The 27963-nt window shown below is 67.0% G+C and overlaps 3 protein-coding genes across 6 annotated transcripts; 1 reads left to right on the top strand and 2 right to left on the bottom strand.

Moving 5' to 3' along the window:
- The first annotated feature begins 19 nt into the window (after positions 1-19).
- RNF123 (ring finger protein 123) lies at positions 20-25377 on the top strand. 4 transcript variants are annotated; one of them, XM_036030307.1, is made up of 39 exons: positions 20-426; positions 1960-2234; positions 2513-2597; positions 5350-5429; positions 5538-5632; positions 5962-6016; positions 6127-6212; positions 6480-6566; positions 6733-6800; positions 6930-7055; positions 7437-7551; positions 7636-7740; positions 8151-8276; positions 8392-8484; positions 8552-8625; positions 9375-9492; positions 9649-9748; positions 9953-10014; positions 10173-10244; positions 10460-10580; positions 11190-11291; positions 12486-12592; positions 12841-13039; positions 13388-13533; positions 13827-13910; positions 14598-14705; positions 17084-17261; positions 18090-18164; positions 18314-18401; positions 18486-18573; positions 18660-18744; positions 19941-20080; positions 20193-20381; positions 20475-20550; positions 20763-20847; positions 24371-24513; positions 24660-24754; positions 24869-24954; positions 25053-25377. In XM_036030307.1, exons 2-39 carry the CDS (start codon positions 2153-2155, stop codon positions 25171-25173), a joined length of 3945 nt encoding a protein of 1314 aa, XP_035886200.1. In that variant the 5' UTR covers positions 20-426; positions 1960-2152; the 3' UTR covers positions 25174-25377. The 4 variants fall into 4 exon arrangements, with proteins under 4 accessions (XP_035886200.1, XP_035886197.1, XP_028373689.1 ...); XM_036030304.1 differs by lacking the exon at positions 20-426 and adding an exon at positions 657-801; XM_028517888.2 differs by lacking the exon at positions 20-426 and adding an exon at positions 735-801 and having other exon boundaries at positions 2117-2234.
- On the bottom strand, positions 21186-24289 carry AMIGO3 (adhesion molecule with Ig like domain 3). Its single transcript, XM_028517904.2, has one exon. The coding sequence runs from the start codon at positions 23659-23661 to the stop codon at positions 22141-22143; it is 1521 nt and encodes a 506-aa protein (XP_028373705.1). The 5' UTR covers positions 23662-24289; the 3' UTR covers positions 21186-22140.
- GMPPB (GDP-mannose pyrophosphorylase B) lies at positions 25347-27949 on the bottom strand. Its single transcript, XM_028517922.2, has 9 exons — positions 27561-27949; positions 27371-27451; positions 27229-27277; positions 26759-26901; positions 26422-26580; positions 26259-26337; positions 26058-26185; positions 25794-25976; positions 25347-25713 (listed from the first exon to the last, which is right to left on the bottom strand). Exons 1-9 carry the CDS (start codon positions 27687-27689, stop codon positions 25582-25584), a joined length of 1083 nt encoding a protein of 360 aa, XP_028373723.1. The 5' UTR covers positions 27690-27949; the 3' UTR covers positions 25347-25581.
- Positions 27950-27963: the final 14 nt, after the last annotated feature.

Raw genomic sequence — 27963 nt, 5'->3', positions numbered from 1 at the left:
GACAGGGACAGGGGTGGAGCCAAGCCTCAGGCCCCCTGGGTGAGGGACAAGGGCCCTCCCTCTGGCCCAGCTAGCCCTGGAGAGGTCTCCCTATGTAGTGGGCAGGTTTCGAAAGGTTCAGTGGGGACTCCAGGCGCCCTGGGGTGGGGGCAGAGTCCCCCTGCAGCCTAGGCTGCTCTGAAGGGACGGGCAATATAGACAGCTTTGCAGCCAGGGGCCTGGGTTTCAGCCCCTAGGCAGTGACATTAAAGCTTTTTGAGCCTGTTTTTCCTTGGAGAGCGGGGAGTGTTCCCTGCCCCAGCCCCAAAGCAGCCTGCACCTTTTGCTGACTTATCAGCTCCAGCTGCAGGCAGATGGGCCCACACCCCTAACAGCAGAGCCCAGAGAGGACACGCTCGTCCCATCACAGGTGTCATCCCAGGGAAGGTGAGCCAGGCCACCCGTCTAGCCTGAAGGGAGGTGGGGGTGACAGGTAGCAGAGACCTGGCAGGAGCGGCCTTAGGGGAGGGACATCTGGGCCCCTAACGACGGGTAGGACTTGGGATAGGCGGCCAGGGGCTCCCAGTTAGGACATTGTGTTCCGAGATGACTAGGCTAGGAGCTCCTCCTGTGCGGGCAGGGGTCGGGCGAGGCAGAGGCCCGGAACAACCCGGCTGGAGGTGGCGGAAGGGGCCTCCTGGCGGAGGCCAGGCGCGGGCCGCTGCGCGTGCGCGGCGGGCGCTTAGTTTGACCCCGGACGCGCGCCGTAGCCGAGAGGCTGGGCGGATGTTGTGAGCCGGGGCGCCGCGGCGGAGGCTGGGGGTGAGTGAGGGGCGGCCCGGCTCCGAGCGGGGCGGGTCCCTGCGGCTCCCCGCGCTGCCCCCTCGGTCCAGTGCGAGAGTGTCTCAGCCTGCGGTGCGGGGCTCCGCGCCGGAGCTGGCCTGGAGGGTCCTCCGGATCTTCGGGCCGGGCAGAGGCGACTTGGGGGAGACGCGCACTGCCCTCCGCGCCCTTGGGCTCCGGGATGGGGTCGGTTCTGCCCCGACCCGGGTCTCTCGGCGGGGCTGGGCAGGCAGTCCCCGAGCAGAGTCAGGGTCCGCCCCTCACCTGGGTCCTCAGCACCTGACACACCCAGAGCGGATGTCGGGAAGGTCTTCTGAACAAACGAGTGACCGCGTCTAACCTCCTGCACCTGTCCTGGCGTGAGAGGGGCCGCGGGCATGGACGCCCGTGGAGGGCCCGCGGTGGGCGGCAGGGCGGGAGAGTCACCTTCCGGAGGGGCAGGCGTGGTCCGCCCCGGGAATGGGCGAGGGTGTGCTGGGGACAGAGGACCTGTTGGGGGTGAGATAAGAAGAGACCGGCCGGCTGCAGAGAAGGGAGAGCTGCGCAAGGCAGTGCCGGGGGCCGGGCTCCAGACCCGTGCTGTCTGGTGGAACTTCCTGGGACGAGGGAAGTGGACTGTGTTTGCAGCGTGTAGTATAGTCAGCACGAGCCACACGTGGCCACTGAATCCTTGAAATGTGGCTCATACAACTGAGAAACTGAGTGTTAGGAAATTTTAACTAATTCAAATTCGAGTGGCCACATGTGGCTGGTGGCTGCTGTGCTGGACAGGACCGCGTGAGGCCACCAGGCTGCCTCCAGTGGCTTCGAAGCTTTTCAAGCAGCTGTCGCAGCTCCCCGGTGGGGGATGGAGAGCAGTGGGAAGACCAACAGGGTCCACCAGGAGGACTGGGCAGGGGTGGTGTGTGTGAGTGGGAACAAGAGAAGTAGCAAGCTGGACCCGCTGTGGCTGGTGGCTGAGAGGGACATAAGGGCTCTGCTCCTAGGCCGCCTCTCCGTGGGCACTTGGGTCTGACTTTCCCAGGACTGAGGCATTTAGTTGGGTTCAGCAAACATGTGTATATCTGCACCTCTCTGTGGGGCCCTGTCACATGGGCCTGTCACATGGGGTCCTACATGCCCTCCCTTCCTACTTAGGAAGCTGGAGCCCCTGCTCTCCTCCTCCTTGAGTCAGTACGTGTGTGGACGTGCATGCACCTGGCCTCACCTGCGCCCAAGCCCTCCGGCCACCCTAGGACTGAGGTCAGTGCGGGAGCCCTTGGCTGGCTTGAGATAGCCTCCGCCTCTGGCTCAGCCTCCAGGACCACTGGCTGCCCACAAGACATGAAGGATGGCATCCAAGGGGGCCGGCATGTCCTTCTCCCGCAAGAACTACAGGCTGACCTCAGACGCTGAGAAATCCAGGGCCACAGGTAAGGGCGGGCAGGCGAGGGAGGAGGCTCCTTATGTCGAGGGAAAGAGAAGGGAGAGACAGAGGCAGCAAAGCCACAGGTCCAGTGAGCCTCAGGCCGAGCTGCACCCCTTGTGCCTGCCAGCCAGCTCCTCCCCACCAGCTGCCATGGAGCAGTGTCCCCAACAGGACTCCTCTTCTCACCCCTGTGGCTGGCCCAGGACCAGGAGCCTCTGGGGCCCACAGAGCTGAGAGATGCACTGACATGTGACCCTTCTCCCCCTCCGCCCCGTGGCCCAGGCATTGTGCACGAAAAGCTACTGAATGACTACCTGCACCGTGTCTTTTCCTCTCCTGACCAGGCACCCACTGCAGCCACCAGCAGGTATGGCCTGGTGGGTGGCCCTCCCTCCTCTGCAGGAGCCCAGAGGCCGGAGGCTGCGTGTGGGGAAGGGGGCGCGGGCTCGGGGTCGGCTGGCTTGGGGTCCATTCTCGCCGCTGCTCCTGGCTGTGAGGCCTGTGGCCAGAGCGCCTGCCTTCTGGGCTCCGCTTCTTTCTCCCCTCTGGCAGCGCCGGCACCTTCCTTCCGAGGGGCTTGTGGGGGTCAGAGGGGCAGTGCCTGGTCAGCGTCCAGAGTAGCCCCTACTCTGCTCCTTTTCTTTGCACGTTTAATGCGCTTAAGTTTAATCCATATCAAAGTGCCAAATGTGTTTTAGCAGAAACTTGGAAGAAGAAAAAGCACCTGTTGTCTCATTATTTTAACATGACTTCCCCGGGCAGGGTTTTTGTATCTTGCAATCTGTGTAGTCTGGATTATGCCGTATAGAAGAGCATTTTTTAAAGGTTATTTATTTATTTTCTTATTTACTTTTAGAGAGGGGGAAAGGAGGGAGAAAGAGAGGGAGAGAAACATCACTGTGTGGTTGCCTCTCACATGCCTCCTCCTGGGGACCTGGCCCGCAACGCAGGCATGTGCCCTGACTGGGAATCGAACCGGCAATCCTTTGGTTTGCAGGCTGGTGCCCAAGCCACTGAGCCATACCAGCCAGGGCAAAAAAAAAAAATTTTTTTAATTAAAAAATTTTTGTCACCATCAGTACTTTTTTAAAAAAAGCTTTACTGAGGAATCATCGACATACAATAAACCACATGTATTTAAAGTGAGTTGTAATATTCTGTGAAACCATCACTGTCATCCAGATCATGGATGGACACACCCCTCGCCTCCAGGAGTATACAGAAGTTTAAATCCTGTTTTTGTCACCAGACGGTGTCCTCTGAGTGTTTTCCTGCATTACAAGTTGATCCTGGCAGGCATCTTTTCGGGTCAGGGGTCAGCCCTTCGCCATGCCCTGGCTCGGGAGGGCTTTTGCTTTTGTAGGTGGTGCTGTGAGGGTGCCCAGGCTTGGGATCCTGTGGCTAGAATGCCTGAGCTGCAGTCACTTTTAGGATTGTTGCTAAATTAATTTTTGCACGTGCGGCTTCCTTACCAGGAGGCCCAGGTCCCCGCCGCTCAGCCCCTTGCCAGCCTGGCCTGTTCCGTCGTCCACAGTCTCTGCTCCCCGGCCAGGCACGAAGCAGAAAGGGCGGCAGCCGCCTGTTCCATTTAAGGGGCCGTGGTGGCCGAGGGGTTCCTTCTGCTGGAGGGTGCTGCCCACCTCCGCCCCAGCCCCAGTCCTGGCCTGCTCCCAGGGCCATCTGATCCCCACTTCATGTGACACCGCAAGCGGTCCTGCTGCCGCGGGTGCTGCGGCTGCCAGGAGGGAGAGCAGGTGGCAGGGCCGTCCGTCAGTGGCCGTGTGGACGGAGGGCCCTGGGCGAGGAGGACCTGGGCAGGCGGTGCTGGGCCTGGCCATATGGGCAGCGCTGTAGGCACTGAGAGGGGCCGAGGCTCGGGGGGCCTGCCCACAGCTGCTCTGGCGAGCAGGCACCGGACCAGAGCGGCGCTCCCGGGTGTGGGCCAGGAGGGACTACTGAGGAAGCCTCCTTTGTCCCGGGGCCGTGGACTGGGGCATTCAGAGATGAGGTCGGCTGCAGCCTTTCCCACTGCTGTCTGAGCACCCCATTCCGTGGCCACGGCCATACAGTCACACGGAGACGTGGCTCTGTGCGTCTCCGCCTCCTGCAGCTCAGGGTCAGCAGTAGCGCACGGTCGGGAGGAGCACGGGTCCCTGAGCCTGGGTTGAGGCTGCCTCGCCGGAGAATGGGTGCTCTGACGCCCCTGCGTCCCCTCCCAGCCCCTGCTCTCCAGGGAGATGAAGGGGGTGGGAGCCGGGAGTTGAGGTGGGAGAGCGGGTGCTGGCGCTCTGCGGCCTGGATCCCCAGGGGCACGGGCCTCCTCTCTGCCTGGGACCTGCTCGTTCCCACCTCCCTGTTCCCCGCTATTCTTAGCAGCTGAGCTCAGGGCAGAGCTGGCCGGCGTGAGACAGTGCCCTTTCTCCCCTGAGCACGTGTGCTGGGAGGGTGAGGGGCCACTCAGACAGATTTCCCATCCCTCTGGCTGGGGCGGATGGCGGACAGGCGGGTCACGTGCTCTGCTGGCCTGTACAGGCTGGTACAGCGCAGCCAGCCAGCAGCACAGAAGGGCGAGCCCTTCCGACTGCCAGGACACGTCTGATTCAACACAGACTTCCCTGACTGTGGGGGTGGGGGCGGGGCTGGAAGCCTGGTCCCGATGGAGGCACGGGGCTGGGGTCAGGGGCTGGACTGGCTGTCCTGGATGCTGAGCACTCGGGGATGCGCATCTCTCCCAGCCGTCCTTTCCCGGCACGATCGGCACAGCTGCCTTCGAGAGTGGAGCAGGGTGCTTCCCTGGAGCCTTCACAGCGTGTCCGACACACAGCTTCTGCTCCCTCCTACGGATGAGGGACTTAAGGCTCAGAGGGGGCTCCTCCTTTACAAACGGTCCAGAGGTGCACCCCGTTGGACCAGTCGTGACTGCTAGTGGGGCAGACGGTCTAGCCTTCTGACCCCCAGCACGCCTGAGCCAGGGCTAGGCGCAGCCCTCTGTCTGGAGTCCGGGCGGCCGCCCTCTGCGTCTTAGGCCCCCTCAGGTTCCAGGAAGCGGAAGGGGGTGGAGTGTCGTCTGGCTGGTTTCAAGGACTTTTGGGCCCCTCGCAGCCTCTTGCTCTTCTCAGGAAACCCCTGAACTTCCAGAACCTGCCGGAACACCTGGACCAGCTGCTGCAGGTGGACAGTGAGGATGAGGAGAGCCAGGGTACGTGGCAGCTTCTGCGGTGGGACGGGCGGGCCCCGGGGGCTGCCCTGGCACGTGCCCACCAGCCCCTGTGCCGCCCGCCCCCACACCCGCCTCTGCCCTCTGCAGGACAGGCGGAAGGGCGGCTCGGCCCCTCCACTGTGGTGCTGGACCACACGAGTGGCTTCGAAGGGCTGCTGCTGGTGGACGATGACCTCCTGGGGGTGAGTGGGGGCACGGTTTGGGACCTCAGGCCCAAGCCCCTTTTGACAGCCCTAAGCTCCTCCTGATGTGGCCCGTCGAGTCCTCGGCCCCCAAACCCTCCTGACATACCCCAGAAACCCTCTTGGAGGCGCTGCAGCCCCAGGCTCTCCCCAGCATAGCCACGAGCCCTTCCCATGATGCTCCTGGCTCAGAATCCCTGCTGACACAGGCCCAGGTCCTGCTGGGGCACCTGCTGGGCACGGCTCGGTGCTGGCCATGACAGGCCCACGCCACCAGGGTGGGCTGAGTGGGGGGGGGGGGCGGGCTCACCGGCCCTCTCCTCACCCAGGTGATCGGACACAGCAACTTCGGTACCATCCGCTCGACCACGTGTGTGTACAAAGGTGAGGCCGCGCTGTCCTGCGGGCCCAGAGTCCGGGGGACATCGGAGGGCCAGGCCCGGGGTGGGAGGCAGCCGCAGTCTCCCCGTGGTGCCTGACTTGGCCTTTTCCAGGGAAGTGGGTCTACGAGGTGCTGATCTCCTCCCAGGGCCTCATGCAGATCGGCTGGTGCACCATCAACTGCCGCTTCAACCAGGAGGTGCGCGTGGGGGCGGGGGGGGGGGGTGCGGGGGCCCGCCCAGGGAGGCCTTGTGCTGCCGCGTCCCCCAGACCCTCGCCCGACCACCCCCTGGAGGCGTGTGTCCCACCCCGCTGCAGGGCAGCCCAGCCCCTGAACCGCCCTCCCCCCTTCCCTGGGAGCTTCCGCTGCCTTGTCTCAAGCCGTGAGAGCCCCAGGCTGGGGGCTGGTGGGCTCTGGTCCTGCGCCTGCCCACCGCCCCCGGGCCTCACAGACCCGCCTCCCTAGGAGGGGGTCGGAGACACGCACAACTCCTACGCCTACGACGGCAACCGGGTGCGCAAGTGGAACGTGACCACGACGAATTACGGCAAGGTGAGGGCCGAGCCCCCCGGGGCCCGCCTGCCCTTCTGCAGCTCGTCGGGAGCCACTGGGCAGCTCTGAGGGGCTGCAGGGCACCTGGGAGGGCAGGGGCCGCGGGGGGCGGTGGGGGGTGGGCCTCGGGGCCCCTACGCGGCTGTCAGGCCCCCTCCCCCGGCAGGCGTGGGCCGCGGGGGACATCGTGAGCTGCCTGATCGACCTGGACGACGGCACTCTGTCCTTCTGCCTGTGAGTCCCGTGCCTTTCCCTGCGGGGGCAGCCCTCGGCCTCCCGGTCCCTGCGAGGGGTTGGTCCGCGGAGGACAGCCCCAGCGGGGGCCCTAGCACTGGCTCACGGGCCCCCCCCCTTCCGCCCCAGGAACGGCGTGTCGCTGGGCACCGCCTTCGAGAACTTCTCCCGGGGCCCGGGCATGGCCTACTTCCCGGCCATCAGCCTCTCCTTCAAGGAGTCCGTGGCCTTCAACTTCGGCAGCCGTCCTCTGCGATATCCTTTTGGGAAGGAGGCTGTGGGGCTGCTCGGAAGGTCTTGGGGAAGCTGAGGGGGGCTCCCTGCCCCGGGGGCTCTGTGGGCTGGGGGCGGGCCCCGGCTGCCACCAGGAGTGCGTGGGGCACTGCGTCGGTGGGGACCGAGGACAGCAGTTGGGGTAGCGACCTTGGTGGGTGGGCACCGTCGTCCTCTCAGCCGAGCAGACGGAGGACACAAAGCTGCAAGCGAAGCGTCCCCCTGCTGAGGAGGCTAAGCGGGAGAGCGGTGCCAGGCGGGCGGCCCAGGGGCCCAGGCCCCTCCGCAGGCCCCCCAGTGGCGGGGCGGGGCGCAGGGTATCTGAGCCACAGGTGCGGCAGTGCTGGCTTAACTCTGTGGCACCTACCCAGTAGCGGGCTACCGGCCCCTGCAGGACCCGCCGCGGGCCGACCTGGCGCGGGCACAGAGGTTGCTGGGCTGCTTCCGGGCAGTGCTCAGTGTGGAGCTGGACCCCGTGGTGAGCCGGGCTCTGGGCCGGGGGGGACTGGGGGCCTTCCGCTGCCCTCTGCCCCTCACGGCCCCCTCTGCTCCCCACACACAGGAGGGGCGGCTGGTGGAGAAGGAGAGCTCGGAGTGGCAGCTGCAGGGCCAGCCCACCGTCCTGCTCACGCTGGCCCACATCTTCCACCACTTTGCCCCGCTGCTGGTGAGGGCACACTGGGGAGGGGGAGGGGCGGCCGTGGCAGAGGAGCCTGTGCGGGGGCTGTGCTGCCGCGGTGGCTCTGCACCTTCGCCCGGCAGGGGCCCCATGTGGCCCAAGCCCTCAGACCTCATGGCTGTCGCCCAGCAAAGGGGGCGACGCTTCCAGCTGAGCGTCTCGGGGCACCCTAGAAGGAAAGTTGAGGGGTGACAATGTGACAGGCCAGGGCAGCTGCAGGGGCAAGGCCCCGGCGGGCTGTGGGGCGGGCGGTGGCCCCTGTGTCTCAGTCAGACCCCAGGAGGCGCATGTGTCTCGGGGTTGCTCAAGGGGACCCAAGGAGCCTCCTGTGCCTGTGGCCTTGGCCACGTGCCGCGGCACAGGTGCCACGGGCTCACCTGTGCCCGCCCTTGGAGCAGCGCAAGGTGTACCTGGTGGAGGCCGTGTTCACGAACTTCCTGCTGGGCGTCATGGAGGCGGGCACCACCGCGCAGGCGCAGGCTGTGGTGCGCCAGGTCCTGGACCTCCTGTGGCTCTTCATGGAGGTGAGGCTCCTGGGCTCAGGCCTCGGGCCCAGGGCTCGGGCCCCGCTGGGGGCGGCTCTGGGAGGCGGCCGCCCTCGGCCCGCGAGGTGAGCCGCCCGCCCGGCCTCTCCCCCAGGACTACGAGGTGCACGACTGCCTCAAGCAGCTGATGATGTCCCTGCTGCGGCTGTACCGGTTCTCGCCCATCGTCCCGGACCTGAGCCTACAGGTGGGCGCTCGAGCTGCTGCCCCACCCCCGGGGCCGCGCCGCCCGTGCTGAGCACCCCTCCCCGCAGGTCCGCTACCTGCAGCTCACCATCGCCATCCTGAAGCACGAGAAGTCCCGCAAGTTCCTGCTTAGCAACGTCCTGTATCCTTCCTCTTGCCGCCCAGCGGGCCGGGCACCTGTCCTGTGCGGTCAGCAGAGGCCGGGGGTGGGCGACACAGTGGGCCTCTGGCGAGGAGCCCCCAGGGAGGCCCTGCAGGACCAGAGCCACCCAGTGTGTGAGTCCTTGCTCCGGGACAAGCCCTCCCAGCGCCTTCTCTACCAAGCGGGCAGGGCAGGGCAGGGCAGAGGCCTGGCGGCCAGCCGGCCAGCCCAAGCAGGGGTCTCCAGTGGCTGCAGACTCTTGGGCTGCGTGGAGGTGTTGGGGAGCCAGCAGGGCCTGCCCCTTCAGCCAGAGCACTGCACTTTTATCTGGGTCCCATGTCGGGGGCTCCCCGGGATCTTCTGGAAGTCGGTGCTTCCTGCTTCCCCAGAGTGTCAAGCATGCACGAAAAGAACAGGAGGGGGAGGAGCTTGGCCCCTGGCCGCGCAGCATGTGCTAGCAGCCGTCTTCCCTCTCGGGGGTCTTCAGCTCCCAGGAAGCAGAAACAGAGCTGGGTGATGGGGGGCCACCAGGCCCTTCTCCAGCCTGTCCCACAGCATCTGTGCCTGTGGTGACAGGCCTCTACCTGAGACAGCCCTTGCTGGGGGCTGGGCTTGGCCGCCACGGCCCTCGAGGGCTCCCACAGAGACGGGAGCGCGACGGGGCGGGCGGGTTTTTGCAGGGCTTCCCGGGGGGACTCGTGGCGGGGGTGCGCCCTCAGTGAGCAGAGTTCTGCCTTGACGCGCGCCAGCTTCGACGTGCTGCGGTCCGCCGTCTTCTTCCACATCAAGAGCCCGCTGCGCGTGGAGGAGGCCGGCCTGCAGGAGCTCATCCCCACCACCTGGTGGCCCCACCGCTCAGGCCGGGAGGTGGGTGGGCCCGGTGGGGGCGGGGCCCGAGAGAGGGCAGGGGTAGGGGGCTTTTAAGTGGGGCGCTCTGCAGGGTGGCACCCTGCTCAGCCCTGGCCCAGGGCTGGGGGTGGTGGGCTAGCCCTTCCGTCCCCTCCCCACCCTGCCCCTGCCCAGGGCAAAGACAGCAAGGAGGCCAAGGATGAGACCGCCGAGGAGCGGCTGCGAAGGCGTGCCTATGAGCGGGGCTGCCAGAGACTCAAGAAACGCATCGAAGGTCAGGCCTGCCTGGGCCGGGGTGGGTGGGCGGGTGGGTGTGTGCGCATGTGTGCTTGGGGGTCCCTGGTCGTGACCGCGCCCAGGCCGGGCTCGGGGGCCCTGGTGGTGGAGCCCCACCCGAGCCCACGCCCCCTCCTGCCCCTGGGAGCCCGGGGGCAGCGCCCTGCTGAGGGCTCCCTGTCCTCCCCCACCCCACCCCCAGTGGTGGAAGAACTGCAGGTCCAGGTCCTGAAGCTGCTGTTGAACAATAAAGATGACAACGGGGTGAGTGGCTCTGAGACACCCGTGCGGGGGCCTGGCCGGGAGGGCAGGGCCGACTCTGGTTTCCACGGCCGGCCAGGCCCAGGCGTGGCAGTGAGCTAGTCCAGCTTGGGGCCAGCGTCCTCGGCCTGCTCACCACTTCATGTGTCCTCCCCCCGAAGGGTGAAGCTTCCAGGTACATCTTCCTGACCAAGTTCCGCAAGTTTCTGCAGGAGAATGCCAACAGCCGGGGGGTAGGTGTCCGTCCGCCAGGCCAGCCCACCACGGGCCCCTGGCTGTGTGCAGGGTCTGCACCCTGGGCTTCTGCCACCTCCCAGCCCACCTCGCTCCTCCCGAGCCCCGGCCCCTGCCCTCCCTGCCCGTCCCAGGCCCCAGGGCCGGCCTCGGGTGAGCAGTGGGCTGGGCTCCGGGCTGGAACCGCGGCATGTCCTACGCCCTGTGCCCGCAGAACATACCCCTGCTCTGCCCCCCCGAGTACATGGTCTGCTTCCTGCACCGGCTGATCTCGGCGCTGCGCTGCTACTGGGACGAGTACAAGGCTGCCAACCCCCACGCCTCCTACAGTGACGGTGAGAGGGGCCGGGCCTCGAGTCTCAGCGGCTGGGCGGGGCCAGGCACGGCGCACGCCCTAGTGTGGGTGTGGGGTGCCCAGCTGAGGGGCGTGGGCAGGGGGCAGCTGCCCAGGCCCCCTGCCCAGTGAGTCCTGCCCTAGCGACGGGCAGCAGGAGCCCTGCACTCTGCCCGTGCTTGCGCCGACCGTACCCACGGGCTCTCTCGGCCCCAGCCTGCCCGGTCCCCTGCAGTGCTTTGTAGGGGACACCTCGGTTGGGCTTTGAGGCGCTAGGGCCCTGTGTTTTTGTGGGGCACAGTCCTCAGGGGTCATGGGAAGCCGTAGGTGCCCTGTGTTGGGGGGATACCCCGTGGGGCTGGGCCGGGGCACCCTCACTTTCCCTGGAGCGCCCACAACCCAAATGCCCTGTCAGTCCCGAGTTGTGCAGTTGCTGGCGCTGTCCTGAAACGGTGGGGGGTGGGGGCGGCAGGAGGCCACGCTGCATGCTGGGTGGGTGGGTGACCGATGCTAGAAGTCCTCTCTGCGCTGGGCCAGAGTGCAGGGGGCACCTCTGGGAGGTCTCCCCGCTGGGTTCTGACTGCCGGCCTGGCTCCCCGACGTCTTGCAGAGGCCTACGTCCCACCCCAGGTCTTCTATAACGGCAAGGTGGACTACTTCGACCAGCAGCGCCTCGGAGGCCTCCTCTCACACCTTCGAAAGACCCTCAAGGGTGAGTGCAGGCCCGTGGGCAGTGAGCAGGTCCGGCTGCGTGGCCGGCGTATCTGAGCCAGCTCTGCAGAGAGTGCTGAGCTATGCTGTGCCCACTAGAGGGCGCCCGAGTATCGACCCGCTGGGGCCGCTGGATGCTGATCTGCCCACTCTGCGTCCGGTCTGGGGTCCTGCTATCCCTTCGCTGGAGCACCCACCCCCAGGGACTTCCGGGAGCCCTGTAATGAAGTGGGGGTGCTGACAGGGGGGACCATGGGATCTTGGCGAGGTCACCGCGTCCGGAGGGGAGGTTTACAGTTGCTGCGTGAGCTGCTTTTAGGGATGAGCACGAGCGGCTGCAGTACGGAGGGCTGAGCGCCCAGCCCGCACAGCGCGGAGGCAGCGGTGCGCCGGGGGTGGGGTGCGAGGCAGGGAGCCGTGGCGGATGCCGCAGGGGGTCTCGAGGGCCGCTCCTTGCGCGGCAGGGGCGTGAGGTCTGGGATCTGCGTTGTAAGACGCTCCCTCTGGATGCTGCGGTGCTTACAACGGGGTGTGAAGGCCAAGAAACGGGACAGGGTGGCTGGTTGTCCAGGCAACAGGCAGGACCGGAGGGCATGGATGAAGGGGAGGAGGCGAGGAGGACCCCGGGTCCCCAGGCGTCTTGCCAGGGGCTGTGGGGCTGGGGTGGCATCAGGGAGAGGGGTTTCAGGAGGAGGCTGCGATGGCAGGTCGGGTGTGTCCGAGGTGCCCAGGGACACAGCCAGGACCAAGGCCTGGTCTGGAGGCAGAGGTGGTGTGGCCAGCACTCAGCATGGAGCTGGGAGCCAGCTGGCAGTGAGGCGGGGGCCCTGGGGGGTGTGCGAAGTGAGCAGAGGCTGGGGCAGCCCTGGGTCCCCTTTTGTTGATAGAGCAGGAGGAGGAAAGGACGGTCAGAGCAGCTGGGGGCACTGAGGTCCCGGGAGGCAGAGACAGAGGGACTGGGGGCTGACGGGGGGGGAGGGACGGGGATGCCTCCTGTGGCCTAGTCTCTGCGGGATGCGTGTGAGGCAGCCGGAGTCCGTGCAGGGGTGAGGCACAGGCGTGGGGAGTGGGGCCCTGCCAGGCCCCCTGCCCAGCCAGTGGCGCTGTCTCTCGGCCCTGGGCTGGTCCGCCGTGAGCCCCCGCCGCGCTGAGAGCCCCTCCGCCGCGCTGAGAGCCCCTCCGCCATTCCTCCCAGATGACCTTGCCTCCAAGGCCAACATCCTGATCGACCCGCTGGAGCTGCAGGCGGCCACCATGGACGACCTGGACGAGGACGAGGAGCCGTCCCCGGCTGCGGCCCAGGTGCCGCGGTAGGGGCAGGCAGAGGGCTTCGCGTCGGGCTGCCCCTCTTCCCTTCCGTGAGGGCAGGGGTGTCACAGGCCTGTCCTCCCTCCGTGCGGGCAGCGGGCTCCTCAGCGGGCAGGCGCCCTTGCTGCGGGCGGAGGCACAAACCTTCCCCTCCCGTCCCCCCGCCCCAGGAGTCAGGGGAGCCCTGAGCGGGCCGGGTCCTGGGGAGCTGAGCGGCACCCGGCCCCTTCTCTCCACCACAGCGCCCCGTGCAGGCCCTGGCCATTGGGGGCGCCCTGCCCCTGCCCCGGCCCGGCTGGCTCAGCTCTCCGACCCTGGGCCGCGCCAACCGCTTCCTCAGCACCGCGGCCGTGAGCCTGATGACCCCCCGGCGGCCTCTGAGCACCGCGGAGAAGGTGAAGGTCCGCACGCTGAGCGCAGAGCAGAGGACCCGCGAGGACAGTAGGTGTCGGCGGGGCCAGGCGCCGTTTCGAAGGGCCCTTCTGTCGCGTGTGACTCCCACCCTGGGCGAAGGCAGGGAGCACTCCCTTCCGGGCCAGTCCTCTGGCCTGGCGGTTTCTCAAGGGCGTGGGGAGTACGTTCCGAGGCAGGAAATCGATGCCGCAGAAATAAGTCCCGGAGCTGCGGGACGGTGCCCTGCCCCTCCCCCGTGTTCTTCCTGCAGGCCCTCCTGGGGCCCAGCAGGGGGCGCTGGCTCCCTTCTGCTGCTGCCAGGCCTGTCCTGGCTCCCCAGGCTTGGGAGACCACTGGAAAGGTCCGGCCCCTGACCCTGCCTTGCCCCCTCCCTAGTTGAAGGCAGCCACTGGAACGAGGGCCTGCTGCTGGGGCGGCCCCCCGAGGAGCCGGAGCAGCCCCTCACGGAGAACTCCCTGCTGGAGGTCCTGGATGGCGCCGTCATGATGTACAACCTCAGCGTCCACCAGCAGCTGGGCAAGGTCTCGAACCGTGGGTCCGAGTGCACGGCGCACGCGGCTCCGCATGTTTGGGTGCATGCGTGTGCATATGCACAAGCCCCCACACGTGCCCCCCAGGGGCGCCTGGGCATGGCTGCGCCACAGCAGGACTGGTTCCCACCAGTGCTGTTGCGGCCCGCCCTGGCGGGCTCTGCAGGGCGGGGGTCCTGGGCCTCGGGTTGGGAGCTTGCCGGGGCTGAGGTCCAGGCCGGGTCTGCAGAGACCGGGGTGCGGCGCCCAAGGGTGGCACCAACGGGCGGTGTCTGGTGCTGCAGATGGTGGGCGTGTCGGACGATGTCAACGAGTATGCGACGGCCCTGAGGAACACGGAGGAGAAGCTCCGCCGCTGCCCCGCGCGGGTGAGGCCCCGCGGGCAGGCGGGTCTCTGGGCGGGGGGCGGGGCCAAGGGGCATTCCTGAGGACCCCCAGGGCAGTCCGCAGAGGAAATCTGGCCTGGCCCTGCCCCCGCCCCCGGGGGTGACCCCAGCAGTTTTTCTTGTCCTCACCCCTGCCCTGACTGCAGTGGGCCAGTGAGAGGGGGCCCGGCCCCGGGGCTGGGCACAGTCAGAGCCCTGTCCACCAGCCACGGCCTGTGCCAGGTGCCCCGCCCCCGGCCGGCTAAGTGCTGAGCACACCCACTCTGCTCATCAATTATGGATTTGACCCTGAGTGCTTCCTTGGCCGCCAGCAGAGTCAGCAGGAAGCGGCCCTGCCCCCCCAGGCCCCGGGAGCCCCTCCTGCAGCTCACCTAGCCTGGGGAGCGTGGCTGGGCCTCCCTGGCAGGCCGCCTGCCCCCAGCTGTCTGCATCCCATCGTAGAGTCCCTGGGGCATCCCAGCCAGGGGCTGCCGGCCCCCCAGCTGCACCTCACTTCCACACTCCAGGGGGTGACCATGGTTCCGTCCCAAGGCTTGCTCGGACGTAGCGGCGGGTCGGAGGTGGAAGAGGGGTCTGCAGAGTGCGGCCAGGTCTGCCAGCCCTCTGCCTGCCCCACGCACGGGGGTGGGTGGGGGCGTGTCCTGACCATCTCTTCTCCTTGGGTGGCAGCGGCAGGACATCCTTGCAGAGCTGACCAAGAGCCAGAAAGTTTTCTCAGAGAAGCTGGACCACCTGAGTCGCCGTCTTGCCTGGGTCCATGCTACTGTCTACTCCCAGGTGAGCAGAGGTGGCTCTGGCCAGCGGCTGCTGCCCTCCCCAGTCTCGCCGGCGAGCCACAGGCTGGCAGGGTGGTGCCAGCCCTTCGATGCACCCTGCTGCCCTGGGCCTCTGGCACACGCTCCCTCCCCACCCCTCACCCTTTTTCCTCCCATCCCACACCACGTTCCCTGCACCTCTCATGACCTGTGACCCTGCGCAGATGGCTGCCTTAGACTCCCCAGTCCCCGCCGACTCATAAACCCTGGGGCTGAACAGAGCCTGTCTCTCCCTGCCTCCCCTTCTCCCCACGCCCCACTCAGATCCGAGCCCCACCTGCCCCCAGGGGCTCTGCAGCCCGGCCCGAGCCGCACCCTCGTTCTTCGCCTGTCCTCCTCTCAGACTCACTTCCCACCCTTGAGGCCACTGGCGTGTTCCTGCTCGTTCACTCGCCCACTTATCAGTACCAGGGACCCGAGCCTGGAGCGTGCCAGGCGCGGTCCTGACACCGGGGACGCCCAGGAGTGAGTCAGAAGGACCAGGCGGTGCCCTCCGGGCGGCCGGCCTCCAGGGGCGGGCAGACGGGGCGAGCTCCCCCTGGCCATGCTCGGACCCCAGGCCCCCATCCTGCAGATGTGTCTTCTGCCTCCCTGTTCTCGCGCCTCGCCCGGGGCCGTGGCGGCATCTGTCTTCCCTCCTTGGGCCCCGACCCGGTCCTCCAGGCTCTCGGTGTCCCAGCGCCACCCTGCCGTCTCTGCTTGCCTCGTCTCCCGGCGGCTCATCTTCCCGTGTGCGTGCGGGCCGTCTGTGCGTGTCCTCTGGGGAACGCCTGTGCAGGTCCATCTGCCCCTTTTCCGATCAGGCTGTTTGTTGTTGTTGGTTTGCAGAGTTCTTTCTATGTTCTGGGCATTAACCCCTTCTCAGATTATGGTTTACAAACACTTCCTCCCGTCCTGTGGGCTGCCCTCCCCTCGGCTGATAGTGCCCCTGGATGCGGAGACCCCTACGTTCCCTCCTTTCCCGCTGGGACGCCCTTCACCTCTGTCTCGTCGCGCATCGCCCTGGCTGGAGCTCCCAGCGCTCCGTGAACGGAGGTGGTGAGAGCCGGCCTCCTCGCCTTGCTCCCACCCTCAGAGGGAAAGCTTTCAGTCCTTCGCTGTCCGGGGCGATGTGGGCTGTGGGCTTGTCACTGCACAGCCCGTGTTCACCAGGAAGTGCCCTCCCCTCCCGCAGCTCCGGTGTGCACAGTCCTGCCCCCCTCTCCACCGGCGTCCCCCAGCAGCAGAGGAGAAAGGCCAGGACCCCCCTCCTTGCTCCTGTGCCCACGCACAGCTCCCACTCTCTCCTCCCTGCTCCTTCTTGGCGCCTCAGCGTCCTTCCACTCTTGGCCCGGCGCGGGCCCCTCCGTTTCTCCCAGATAGTCTCACAGGGTCTCTCTCGAGTTCCCGCCCCTTTGCGGACACATCCTCACCCCCATCCCTGCGGCCCTGTGGCTGCATCGGGGCCATTGTCACCCCCTCCTCAGGCTCAGCCCGCTTTGGACACTGGCTTGCTGCCGTGTGCGTGCTGGGCCAGGCCTGCCCTCTGACCTCTTGCTGCCATCTTCTCCCCGGTTCTCGGGTCTGAAGGCGCCTCAGAGGGCCGCCGTGCGGCTCCGATGCTCTGGCTCCTCCCCAGGAGATGTGGGTGCCCTGGGTCTGGCCTCCTTTGCGGGTCCTGGCAGATTGTCTGGGCACCGTACTGTGGGCCGGGAGCCCTCCGGGGCCTTGTCTGCTTTCCGTAGCCTCTGTCCCGGCGGCAGGCACGCTGACTTCCCACCGCGGTCCCCTCCGAGCTCCGGACCACGTTTCTGCCTACTCAGTGCCTGTCCTTTGGGGGGTCTCCAGGCCCCTGGGCTTCGCTGCGTACCACCCCTGCTCTGCAGCAGGCTGACTTTCCTCCAGCTCTCGGGGTCCCCACGGAGGCTCCGTCACTCCCAGAGATGTTGCCGCATCGGTGCCGCCATCCCCTTGCCCCTGCAGGCCATCGCTGCCTCCCCATTCCCGGCCATGCGGTCCCTTTGCTGCCTTCAGCCTAGGTGAGGCTGTGGCCCCCACGGCCTTGTCCCCACACGCCCCTGCGGCCCCTCCTGCACCGAGCACTGCTCCCGGCTGACTGCTGGTCACCCCGCCTCTCACTTAAAGCGTCCTGCGCCTTTAAAACGAAAGCAAACCCGAGTCCCCAGGCCAGGGGCGCCGGTCCTGCCTGCCCAGCGCTTGGTCGTCTCCGCCCCAGCTTCCAGGGGTCCGTTCTCAGTTCTCGCGTCACATTCCGAGGAGGCCTCTCCGGCCCCCAGACCGAGCTGTGCCCACTGTGACCCTCCCCGTGAGCAGCCCAGCAGCCCCGTGTGCCCCCCGCAGGAGAAGATGCTGGACATCTACTGGCTGCTGCGCGTCTGCCTGCGCACCATCGAGCACGGCGACCGCACGGGGTCGCTCTTCGCCTTCATGCCCGAGTTCTACCTGAGCGTGGCCATCAACAGCTACAGCGCTCTCAAGAATTACTTCGGCCCCGTGCACAGCATGGAGGAGCTCCCCGGTGAGGCCCGCTCCGGCTGGGAGGGGCGGAAAAGGGCCTTCGGTGAGGGCCCCGGGAGTCCTGTTGTGAGCCCTCGAGGCCCAGCGCGCATGCGCGTGGGCAGGAGGCGAGGCGGCTCCTGCTCCGTGCGGCGGGCGTCGGACAAGCGTTTGCTAACGCCCGCGTGGCGGAGAGCCCTGCCTGGAGCCAGCTCCGCCAAGCCAGCAGCCCCTCCGGGGCCCGGGAAGGAGACGGGCGAAGCGGACCCCCGCTTTCACTTCCTATTCGGCGGCGCTGTGGCCGGGAGCCAGCTGGCCTCTCACCCTGCGGATGTGGCGCGGCCACAGGGCGTGGCCACCGTGGGAGGCGGGGCTTGTCTCTGGGTCACGGCAGGGGTGGGGTCCTGCTGGGGGCCACGGGAGCCCCGGCTTCTGGCAGACCCCCGATTCCAGGATGGGGTGGGTCGGTTATGCCTGGATCACGCTGTGGGCTGGCAGGCTCCCAGCCCGCCACGGCCCCACCTCAAACCTAGGTGCACACTTTGTCCTCAGAGGGGGCACCTGGGTGCTGGGGCGGTGACTACTGAGCTGCCTGGTGCGTGCACCCAGGTGCATCAGGGCCCGGTGGGAGCTCTCTCCAGGACCCCCCTGTCCCCACAGCGAGTCTGCGCCCTAGCGTCTCACTGGCTCTCGGTGAATGCAGTGCCCGGAGTCCCCAGAGGCTGGCTTAGGCTCAGACTGAGCCTCGGAGCCGGCTCTGGAGCCACCACCCAAGCCCACCCTCTGCCGAGGGATGGGCCCCCTTTGCAGCCCCGCCCCCAGCCAGCAGCTCTCACTCCCTGCCCTGCAGGCTACGAAGAGACCCTGACCCGCCTGGCGGCCATCCTTGCCAAACACTTCGCCGACAGCCGCATTGTGGGCACTGGTGAGGCACCCTACAGAGGACTCTGGGGGCCGGGGTGGGATGGCACTGCGGGTTGCCTACTGTCGGCACAAAACGCCGGCCCAATGGGCATGAGGCGCGGGGCCCGGGTTCATGCCAGGCACCGGCTGAGGCCTGGTTTGTCCCGGCAGACATCCGGGACTCGCTGATGCAGGCGCTGGCCAGCTACGTCTGCTACCCACACTCCCTGCGGGCCGTGGAGCGCATTCCCGAGGAGCAGTGAGTGGGGGCCGGGGCACGCACCCTGCCCTTCGCAGCACCGAGCCCGGCCTCACCCTGTGTCCGCCACCCCTCGCCTTGCAGGCGCGTCGCCATGGTGAGGAGCCTCCTGGCCCCCTACGAGCAGCGGCCCTGGGCCCAGACCAACTGGATCCTGGTGCGGCTCTGGAAGGTGAGTCCGGCTGGAGGGGCGGTGGCTGTGGCGGCTGGAGCGAAGGCTTGCCCCACCCCACTGACCTCCACTGACCCTACCCCCAGGGCTGCGGGTTCGGGTACCGCTACACGCGGCTGCCACACCTGCTGAAGATCAAACCCGAGGACGCCAACTTGCCCAGCCTCCAGAGTGAGTACCCGGCTTGGGCCAGCGGCGGCCTTTGCCCCCTGCTCTCAGGCTCTCGGACTTTCCCCTCCTTCCAGCCCCTCTCTGGCACTCGTGCTGGGCCCCAAACTCCCTGTCTGCCCCCCGAGGTTTCCCTTCTCCCTGGGCCTCCCAGCCCAAGGGCACTCTGGGACGACGTGTGCCCTTTGGGCCTGAGGCTCTGCGTGGGCCACGGCGAAAAGGGGCGGCGTCTTCGCAGCCTGCTGACAGCTCATGCAGGGTGGAGACCCTGCTCCCTGACCCCCACGCTTGTCCCAGCGCCGTGTCCCTGTGCCCCTTCTTCGCCATCTGCTCGGAAACCTGAGTCCAGAGGGGCCCCGACCGGGGTTGCACGGGGCCTCGGAGGGTGTTTGAGGGCTCCCTGGAGGAAGGGACACGTGGTTGGAAGTGGAGGCTGTGCTCCCTCTCTGGGGGCCGTGGTGGTCGTGGGTGGTCCAGCTCACGGTCTGCCTGCTGCACGCTGTCCCCACCCCACCCGGTGGCTCTCCTTGGCCCACAGGGTGTGCTCTGCCTTTGTGGGCTGTTTTGGCCCAAAGGGTGTCCCCAGAGGCCAAGTGCCTTGTGCAGAGTCACACAGCGAGTCCTTGCCCGTTGCCCGGACCCTGCCTGCAGGGTGGGACTGAGCTGCCAGTGCAGAGTGGCGGCGGGCCGGTCCTCGTCCTGCTGCTGCTGGAACTATTGATTTGCACGGGGCGCGGGGGGGGTGCCCAGCCCGGCTGCGGCTGCGGGCTCTAGTTACTGCGGCCTGTCAGCCCAGACTTGGCGCCCCCCACCTCGGCCGTGTGCCAAGGCCAGGCCAAGGGCAGCGGAGGACAGGAGAGGACGGCAGGGCTCAGAGGAAGCTCTTGGGGAAGCTGACCTTGAGGCAAGGGAGGAAGGGCCTAGGTCACCCTGTCTGGGTCCAGCCCTCCCAAAGGGCCTGTGACTGGGGACTTGCTGGGGTGGAGGTTGGGGGCTGCTCCAGGCCCGGGGGGTGCTGTGGGGCCGGAAACGACTTCAGCCTGTGGGTTGCTCAGCAGAGGGAGGGGACCGAGTTAGCCCTGCCCCTCTGCCTTCATGACCCGAGCATTCCCAGAGCCGCCTCTCTGTCCTTACAACAACCGCCCCGCCGGTGAAGACAGAGGCAGGGCCCCTGACTAGTGCCCCCGACGCCCCTGCAGAGCCCTGCCCCTCCACCCTGCTGCAGCAGCACATGGCGGACCTGCTGCGCCAGGACCCTGACCTGGCGCCCAGCTTCCTCAACAGCGTCCTCAACCAGCTCAACTGGGCCTTCTCGGAGTTCATCGGCATGATCCAGGAGGTGGGTCGTGGTGGGCTCTGGGGGCTGGGGTGTCACAGAGCACAAGGCATGACCTGTGGTGGGCCGGGCCACTGACCGCTGACCGCTGCCCACCCCCCTGCCGGCGGCTCAGATCCAGCAGGCGGCTGAACGCCTGGAGAGGAACTTCGTGGACACCCGGCAGCTCAAGGTGTGCGCCACCTGCTTCGACCTCTCGGTCAGCCTGCTGCGTGTCCTGGAGATGACCATCACCCTGGTGCCCGAGGTGTTCCTCGACTGGACCCAGCCTACCTCCGAGATGCTGCTGCGCCGTCTGGCACAGGTGTGTCCAGCAGGGCGAGGAGAGCGGGTGGGGGGACCCTGGGGTGCCCCAGGAGGGCCCCACCCGGCCACCAACTGTCTGCTGCTCTCACAGCTACTGAACCAGGTGCTGAACCGGGTGACGGCTGAGAGGAACCTGTTTGACCGCGTGGTCACCCTGTGGCTTCCTGGTAAGGACCTAGGTGCCCTGCACCCGGCATTCCAGGCCTCGGTGCCACTGCCAGGAGCAGTGATGCTGCTTCTCCATCTGGTGCTGGTGCAGCCAGGCCCGGCAGCCCCGGCCTCAGCTGCGCCCCTCTGCGGGGAGGACGGTGCGGAGGGAGGGTAGCGAACAGCAGCGGGCGGGTGTGGGGCGCTCATGCCCTCCCCTGCCTCCCCGTAGGCCTGGAAAGCGTGGACCACTACCCTATCCTGGTGGCAGTGACAGGCATCCTGGTGCGGCTGCTGGTGCATGGCCCAGCCTCAGGGTGAGTGTCAGGGGTGTGGCCCCCGTGGGAGCGGGAAGTCTCATGGGGAGGGGGCTGGGCGGGCCCCCCACAGTTGCTTCCCCATTTCTAAAGTGGGCCCCAGGGCCTGGTTCAAGGCAGCAAGGGCTGAGACACCTGAACAGGTGCCATGGCAGCAGCTGAGGGGGAGAGTCAGGGGCTCCAGCCGGACAGGGCGCTCGGACCATGGTCAGAGCCTCAGGCAGGGCAGGGGGACCAAGACTCTTGGGGCGGGGGCACCCTGCGATGCCGAGGACAGCACTGCTGAGACCAACAGCCGCGTGTACACACTGCTACCTGCGCCTTCGAAGACTCTGGCAATGAGCTACCTTTATTAAGAAACTCCGTGACAACCAGATTCAGGGCCCTCCGGGGGCCCCCAGCTCAGCCCCCACACAGGAGGGGTTCCCAGCCCCCTCCCTGCCTTCCTGCAGCGGTAGGAGAGGGTGAGAGCCACACGAAGTCATTAGACTGAGACTGGTGCCAGCCCTTAAGAGGCTTCTACCCCCAGGGGACAGGGAGGCCCGGCCCCGCCCTCCCATCTGGGCCATTGCTCAGCAGGCTTTTCACTGCTAACAAGCTGGGGGCGCCGGCCACCGTGCCCCTGACTGCTGTCCGTGAGCCCTCGGGAGAGGCTGTGCCCACAGAGTGGCCTGTGATGCACCTGGCCTCAGAGGCAGCAGGGCCACCCTGTCTGGGCCCAGGACAGACCCCCGGGGTCTGCGGAGGAGCCTCATGCCTACCCTCCGGACTCGGCGTGGATTTGGGAACTGGAAGCAGGTTGGATATTGGTGGGTGGAGTCTGCTCTCACCAGCGGAGGGCTCGTTTCTTCCTCCCGGCCTGCGGGTGGGGGCCAGGTCTTCCTTGGGAGCCCTCCCCCCTTCTCTCGGTGCCTGCTCCCTTGCTGTTTCCTTGGGGAGGGGGACGTGCTGATACCTCAGCCCTTCCCACCCCTCCTGGGTGGCTGCCTCGGCCCCTGAGGGTGCCCCGGGGCTCCAGTGCAAGGGCTGTCCCAGGCGGGCCCTGGTTCCAGTCCTCACACCCGAAGGGAAGGGGGTGCAGGCAGCCCTGTGCTGAGGTGAGACAGGAGGGTGGTTGGGGACCCCAACCCCCCCACCGGTGAGTGGGGCTACCGTGGAGCAGGTGGAGGCTCACTCCGGTGGCTGGAGGACCCAGCCCGTGCTCCCCGCCGGCCCCTGGCGGTACTCTGCACGGCAGCAGGGTGTGGGGCGAGCAGCAGGCAGACAGTGACCCAGGCCGGGGCCCCGGGCAGCCTAGGCCATCACCAGCCCCTCAGAGCCCGTGGAGCTGGTGGACTCCGAGGCGGCCTTGAGCCGCAGGCCCATGGGGTTGTAGAGGTCGAAGTCCTCGGCGACGGCCAGCTGCACGCGGCCGTCGAGGCCCTTCCTGCCCGGCTCCAGGAAGACCACGTGCTTGTGGACACTGGCCTTGCGGCTGGGTGCGTCGGGGGGCGTGCTGCTGAGCACCGAGGACTGTGCGCTCAGCTCCTGGAGCGGGCTGGGCGCCCGGGGCCAGCAGTGGCAGGTGCGGCGGTAGCAGCGGCGGCAGCCGGGACAGGGCGGGGCGAACAGGTAGAGCAGCACCAGCACCAGGCCCACGGCGCAGCCCAGCAGCGTGGTGTAGCTGGTGTTGAAGGCCTCGGGCTCCGGGTGCGGGAAGTGCACGCTCACGTTGTACTCGTGTGTTTGGTTGTGGTGCAGGTGGGGCCCGGTGGCCAGGCACACAAAGACACCCTCGTGCCACGGCTGCACGCTGCTGATGGCCAGGCTGCCGTCGCCCATCACCGCGATGCTGCCGTTGGGGGACCCTGGCGCCACCAGCAGCTCGTGCTGCGGGGAGACCCAGGCCACGCGCAGGGCGGGGGCGCTGGTGTTGCAGTGCAGCCTCAGGGGCTGACCCACCTGCACTTGCAGCTGCTCCTCCGGCTGCTCCAGGCCCCGAGCCAGGGCGGCCGAGCAGTTCTCGAAGACGCGGCTGGGCTCGAAGAAGCGCACGCGCGATGTGGGCACCTTGAAAGCCAGGCACATGTACTCACGCGCAAAGTCGCTCACGGCACTCAGCCCCCGCTGGTGCCACCGCTGCAGCAGGTAGTAGAGGCGGCAGTCGCAGGGCAGCGGGTTGTTGTGCAGGTAAAGGCCGTTCTTGAGAAAGGCCGGCAGCGCCGCCAGGTCGGGTATGCTGATTTGCCCCAGGTGGTTGGAGGAGAGATCCAGGGTGTGGAGGTGGGTGGAACTTAGACCGTGCAGGTGGTCGAAAGAGAAGCTGGCCAGTTCGTTGCTGCCGAGGTAGAGCCGGCGGAGCATGCCCAGGCCCCGGAAGGCGAGCTGGTCCAAGTGCGCCAGGCGGTTGTTGAACAGAAGCAGCATCTCGAGTGCCCCCAGTCCGTGGAGGTCGTGGCGGCCGAGCCTCCGCAGCACGTTCGATGATAAATCGAGCAGCCGCAGGCTGCTGGCATTGATAAAGACTCCGCGACTCAGCGCTTCCAGCTCGTTGTGACCCAGGCGCAGGGCACGCAGCCGGGAGAGGGGCGTTAGCCAGCCGGGCGGCAGGTGCTGGAGCGCATTGTGGCTCAGGTCCAGGTCGGCAGCAAACGCAGGTAACTCGGCTGGCACGTCCTGCAGCCCAAGGCCCGCGCAGCTCAGCAGGTCGGCGGCACAGGTGCAATTGTAGGGGCAGTTATGGGGCGTGGGGCTCGATAAGGTCTCGGAGTCCAGGGTGCTTGATCCCACGCGCAGCGTGCACAGCAGTGCGCCCAGCAGCACCAGCCGGGCCATGGCGCGGATGACCTGGGGTGGGACCAGTAACTCTACGCGGGTCGCTGCGCCGGGACTCACCCCCTTGTGCCCCGGCTCAACGTGGGTGGCGCTGAAAGGCCGCCGATGGCAGGGAAGGCAAGATGTGAAGTCGACCCGTACAGCTGGCCGCTCCCGGCCCCCAGTTCCAGGTTGATCTGGGGCCCCCTGCGCTCTCAGCACTCCCTTCTCGGATCTCCCCAGCTCTCCCGAGTTTTTCCGTGAACGCTTCGCTCCTAAATACTCTCACGGAGCCAATTACTCAGGGGCGGAGCCTTGGACTCCCATTGGCTCCTGCTGGAGGGGGCGGGGTGACCACGCCCCCGGGACCTGGCTACCCCGTGGCCGCCAGAGGGGGTGCAACTCTGGCCCCGATGCCTCAGCCTGCGCTTGGTCGCCAGGTTCCTGCAGCGCCCATCTCTGAACAGTAGCAGGGCGGCCTGGCAAGCAAGCCTTTCAGCGGCTGTTCCCTTCAAAGGGTTAATGTGTATCAGGGGGCAGGTGGGCTTGCACTACCTTCTGGTGGCACCTGTGCCTCCTTAAACTGGTACCCCAGCTGTGGGTCCTTACTGTGATTAGGACTTCTGGGGGAGGTTGGGTGTCATTCCCCACCCCCACCCCCAGTAGCTAATGCTCTCAGACAGGTCCCAGCCTCCTAACTCCTCTCACCCCCCCGCCCCCCCCCCACTAGGACAGAGAGAGCCACATCAGTGCTGCTGGCCGACCCCTGCTTCCAGCTGCGCTCCATATGCTACCTTCTGGGGCAGCCGGAACCCCCTGCTCCTGGCACCACCCTGCCTGCCCCTGACCGGAAGCGCTTTTCCCTACAGAGCTGTGAGTTGGCCAGGGTGGGTCAGGAGAGAGGGACTGGGCGCTGGGCCAGGCCACCAGTCTCAAAAAGAGCCAACTTCCAGGCTGGGGTGTGCCGAGGCACTTGGTTCTAGGGCCACACTTGGCCTGATCCCTCTGACTGCCCCCAGATCCAGACTACATCAGTGCTGAGGAGCTGGCCCAGGTGGAACAGATGCTGGCCCACCTGACCTCCGCATCTGCCCAGGCAGCAGCCGCCTCCCTGGTGAGTGGGGCCACCGCACAGGCCGGCACCCGAGTGCACGGCAGTGTGTGCGCATCGTGTGCACCCACTTGCCTGGGCAACCGACCCAGCCCCCTCGCCCTCTGCTCCCTGCAGCCCACCAGCGAGGAGGACCTCTGCCCCATCTGCTACGCTCACCCCATTTCTGCTGTGTTCCAGCCCTGTGGCCACAAATCCTGCAAGTAAGTGGGCCCCGTGGGTGTGGGAGGCGGGGTGGGGCAGGGCAGGGCAGGGGAAATAGCAGGGACACACTGGCCACCTCCATCCCCTCCTGTCACAGAGCCTGCATCAACCAGCACCTGATGAACAATAAGGACTGCTTCTTCTGCAAAGCCACCATCGTGTCTGTAGAGGACTGGGACAAGGCAGCCAACTCGAGTGCCACTTCCTCAGCTGCCTAGGTTGGTCCCCGCTGCAGGGGCCTCCGCCCGAGCCCAGACCCAGGCTGGGCTCTATTTATGAGCGCCCCTTGCCAGCCCCCACCACCCATCCCACCTTCCCGCCTGTGCGCAACCTCAGCGGTGGGAGCCCAGCCACGCCCTCATTGTGCCTGAGCTTGACTCTCAGCCGGGGCCACAGTGAGCATTAAATTATTATTCCATACAGCCGGGCCCGGCCCTTCTTGAGGGAGTGGGCCTCGTGGGTGTGCCCAGCAAGGGTCCCGCCAGACTTTGTCCCCAGGAGAAGGCAGGTGTCCGACAGTCCCAGCCTCCCCGGACAAGAGGCAGCGGGTCCAGGGCCTTCTGATGTGTCGGGCCGGTGCTCCCCTGGCCGGCCTGTAAGGGGCTCGGGCAGCCCCACGGCAGCCCTCACATGATGATCCGAGGTTCGGGCACAGACTCCCCGATGGACTTGTGGGGCAGCACGCTGGCCCCGTTGAGGTAGAGCTCGTCATTCACTATGACGTCTTCGCCCAGCACCGTCACGTTCTCCATTCGGACCTCGGGGGAAGGGCAGGCCTCGTCAGCGAGGCAGGCACACTGCCTGCCCCCGCCCCATCCGACCCAGCCCGGAGGCTTACCCACTGGCCCACGCGGCAGCGCCAGCCCACAATGCAGGACTCGAGCCAGGAGTGGGAGCGGATGTGGGCGTCTCGCAGCACCGTGCACCGCCGGATGCACACGCCGTCCTCCACCACCACACCGGGGCCCAGGCTCACGTTGGGGCCGATGCTGCAGTTCTGGCCAATGCGGGCGCTTGGATCCTGGGGTGGTGGGGAAAACACAGGTGGGCCGCCTGTCCCCCAGGACTGAGGGGTTAACGATGGGCGGGGCGAGGGCCTCACCACCAGCACGTTGCCCACGATGCCAGGGCCCGAGCACAGCTGCTCAGGCTGCTTCTGTCGCAGCGACTGTAAGAAGAGGCACATGCCAGTGAGGAAATCCTTGGGCTGCCCAATGTCCATCCAGAAGCCTGCAGGGGGGGAATGCATCAGGGGCTCAGCCCAGTCGCGGCCCGCCCCCACCCCGTGGCCTTCCTGCCTCACCCTGCAGCTCCATGGCGTACAGCTGCCCCTCCTTGGCCATGACGGGGAAGACCTCCTTCTCAATGGACGTGGGCCGCAGCTGTGGGGGCAGGCAGCTCGTGAGCAGGGTCACAGTGGTGGCAGCCTGCCCTGCCCCGGCCCCCTGCGAGCCGCGGCTACGCACCTGGATGCGCCGTAGCACGGCGGGGCTCAGGATGTACATGCCCGCGTTGATCTTGTTGGACACGAACACCTGCGGCTTCTCCACGAACCGGTGGATGCGGCCCGTGTCTGCCTCGCACACCACCACGCCGTACTTCGAGGGCTCCTCCACTCTGGTCACCTGAGTGCACGGGGACCTCAGGCCTAGTCCAGCACTCCCGAACCCCGACGTATACCCGGTCCTGACTCTCGGGGGCCGTGCCCCAAGTGCTTCAAGTCCGCACAGCTCTGCGCCCACAATATAAGGGAGGCTGGACGTGGGGGGCGGAGGCGTCAGAGAAGACGGGCCTGGCCCTTACCAGGATGGAGCCCTCCTGGCCGTGGTGCCGGTGGAACTGCACCATGGCTTGGAAAGGGAAATCGCAGATGACATCACTGTTGAGGACGAAGAAGGGGTCTGTGGTCTCAGAGAGCAGGTCACGGGCCAGTGCCAGGGGTCCAGCTGGGGGGTGGGGACAAACAGGTCATCATTTTCCCCCAGGGGGGTGAGCCCTGGATCCAGGCTCCAGGTTGGGTCTTACTCCTTTCCTAGCCCTAAACCACAGGGGGCAAACACAAGGCCCGCGGGCCGCCCAGCACCTTGTTTCTACCCAGCGGCAGTGCTGAGCTCCTTGCCGCCAGGTAAGGAGCAGCTACACGTACACAGCCCTAAACTTACATTCGGACCTCTGAAGGCAGCCTGGAGGCTGATGTGGCCCCCGGTGAAAATGAGTTTGACACCCCTGCCTGCCCTAAACTCCCCGCAAGGGTCCCTCCCCTCTCCACTGACCTGTCCCCAAAGGCTCCTCTTCATGGGACATGGAGATTCTGATTCCTAGCTGGAAGGTAAAAGCCCCAGTTAGGTTCCTCCCACCGGCGTGAGAAGCTGAGTGGGGACCGAGGGAAGGGCCAAAAGTCGACTCAAGCCTCACCCTCTGCTCCTGCGCCTTCATTTCCTTCTCCAGCACCTGAGACATGTAGCTCACGGCCAGGATCACGTGGTCCACACCTGCCTGTCGGACAGAATAATACCGGCAGACAGGTGGGCTTAGTCAGAGGCATGGGTGTCCCCCACCCCAAGTCGCTGGCCGTCCCTCGTCCTGCCACGTCCCCCGGCCTTACCGCGGCCAGAGCCTCCACCTGGTGCAGCAAGATGGGCTTGTTGCAGAAGTCCACCAGGGGCTTCGGGATGCTCAGCGTCAGCGGGCGCAGGCGCGTCCCGTAGCCGCCTACCAAGATCAGTGCCTTCATCGCGCCTGCGGGCGGGCGGGCGGCTGGAGGCTCAGGCCCGGCTCCACGGTGCTGGCGGCCTGCTTGGCCGACTCCTGCCGCTCGCTCCCGCCGCCGGGCCTGACCCGAGCCCTTCACCAGCCAGACCGACCAACGCTGGGTCTGTCCGGTCACCCAGGACGCCCCGACGCCGAAATCCGGGTCGCCACTAACCAGGACGTACGGCCGGCTCGAGAGGCGCAGGCTCCACACTGAGGCAGGCCCCGGGCCGGCGATGACGTAACCCAGGCGGGCC

This window comes from Phyllostomus discolor, chromosome 7 (assembly GCF_004126475.2).
Source record: "Phyllostomus discolor isolate MPI-MPIP mPhyDis1 chromosome 7, mPhyDis1.pri.v3, whole genome shotgun sequence".
Classification (NCBI taxonomy): domain Eukaryota; kingdom Metazoa; phylum Chordata; class Mammalia; order Chiroptera; family Phyllostomidae; genus Phyllostomus; species Phyllostomus discolor.
Note: the sequence above shows the minus strand (reverse complement) of the source record. Positions and strands in the feature narration are given on the sequence as shown.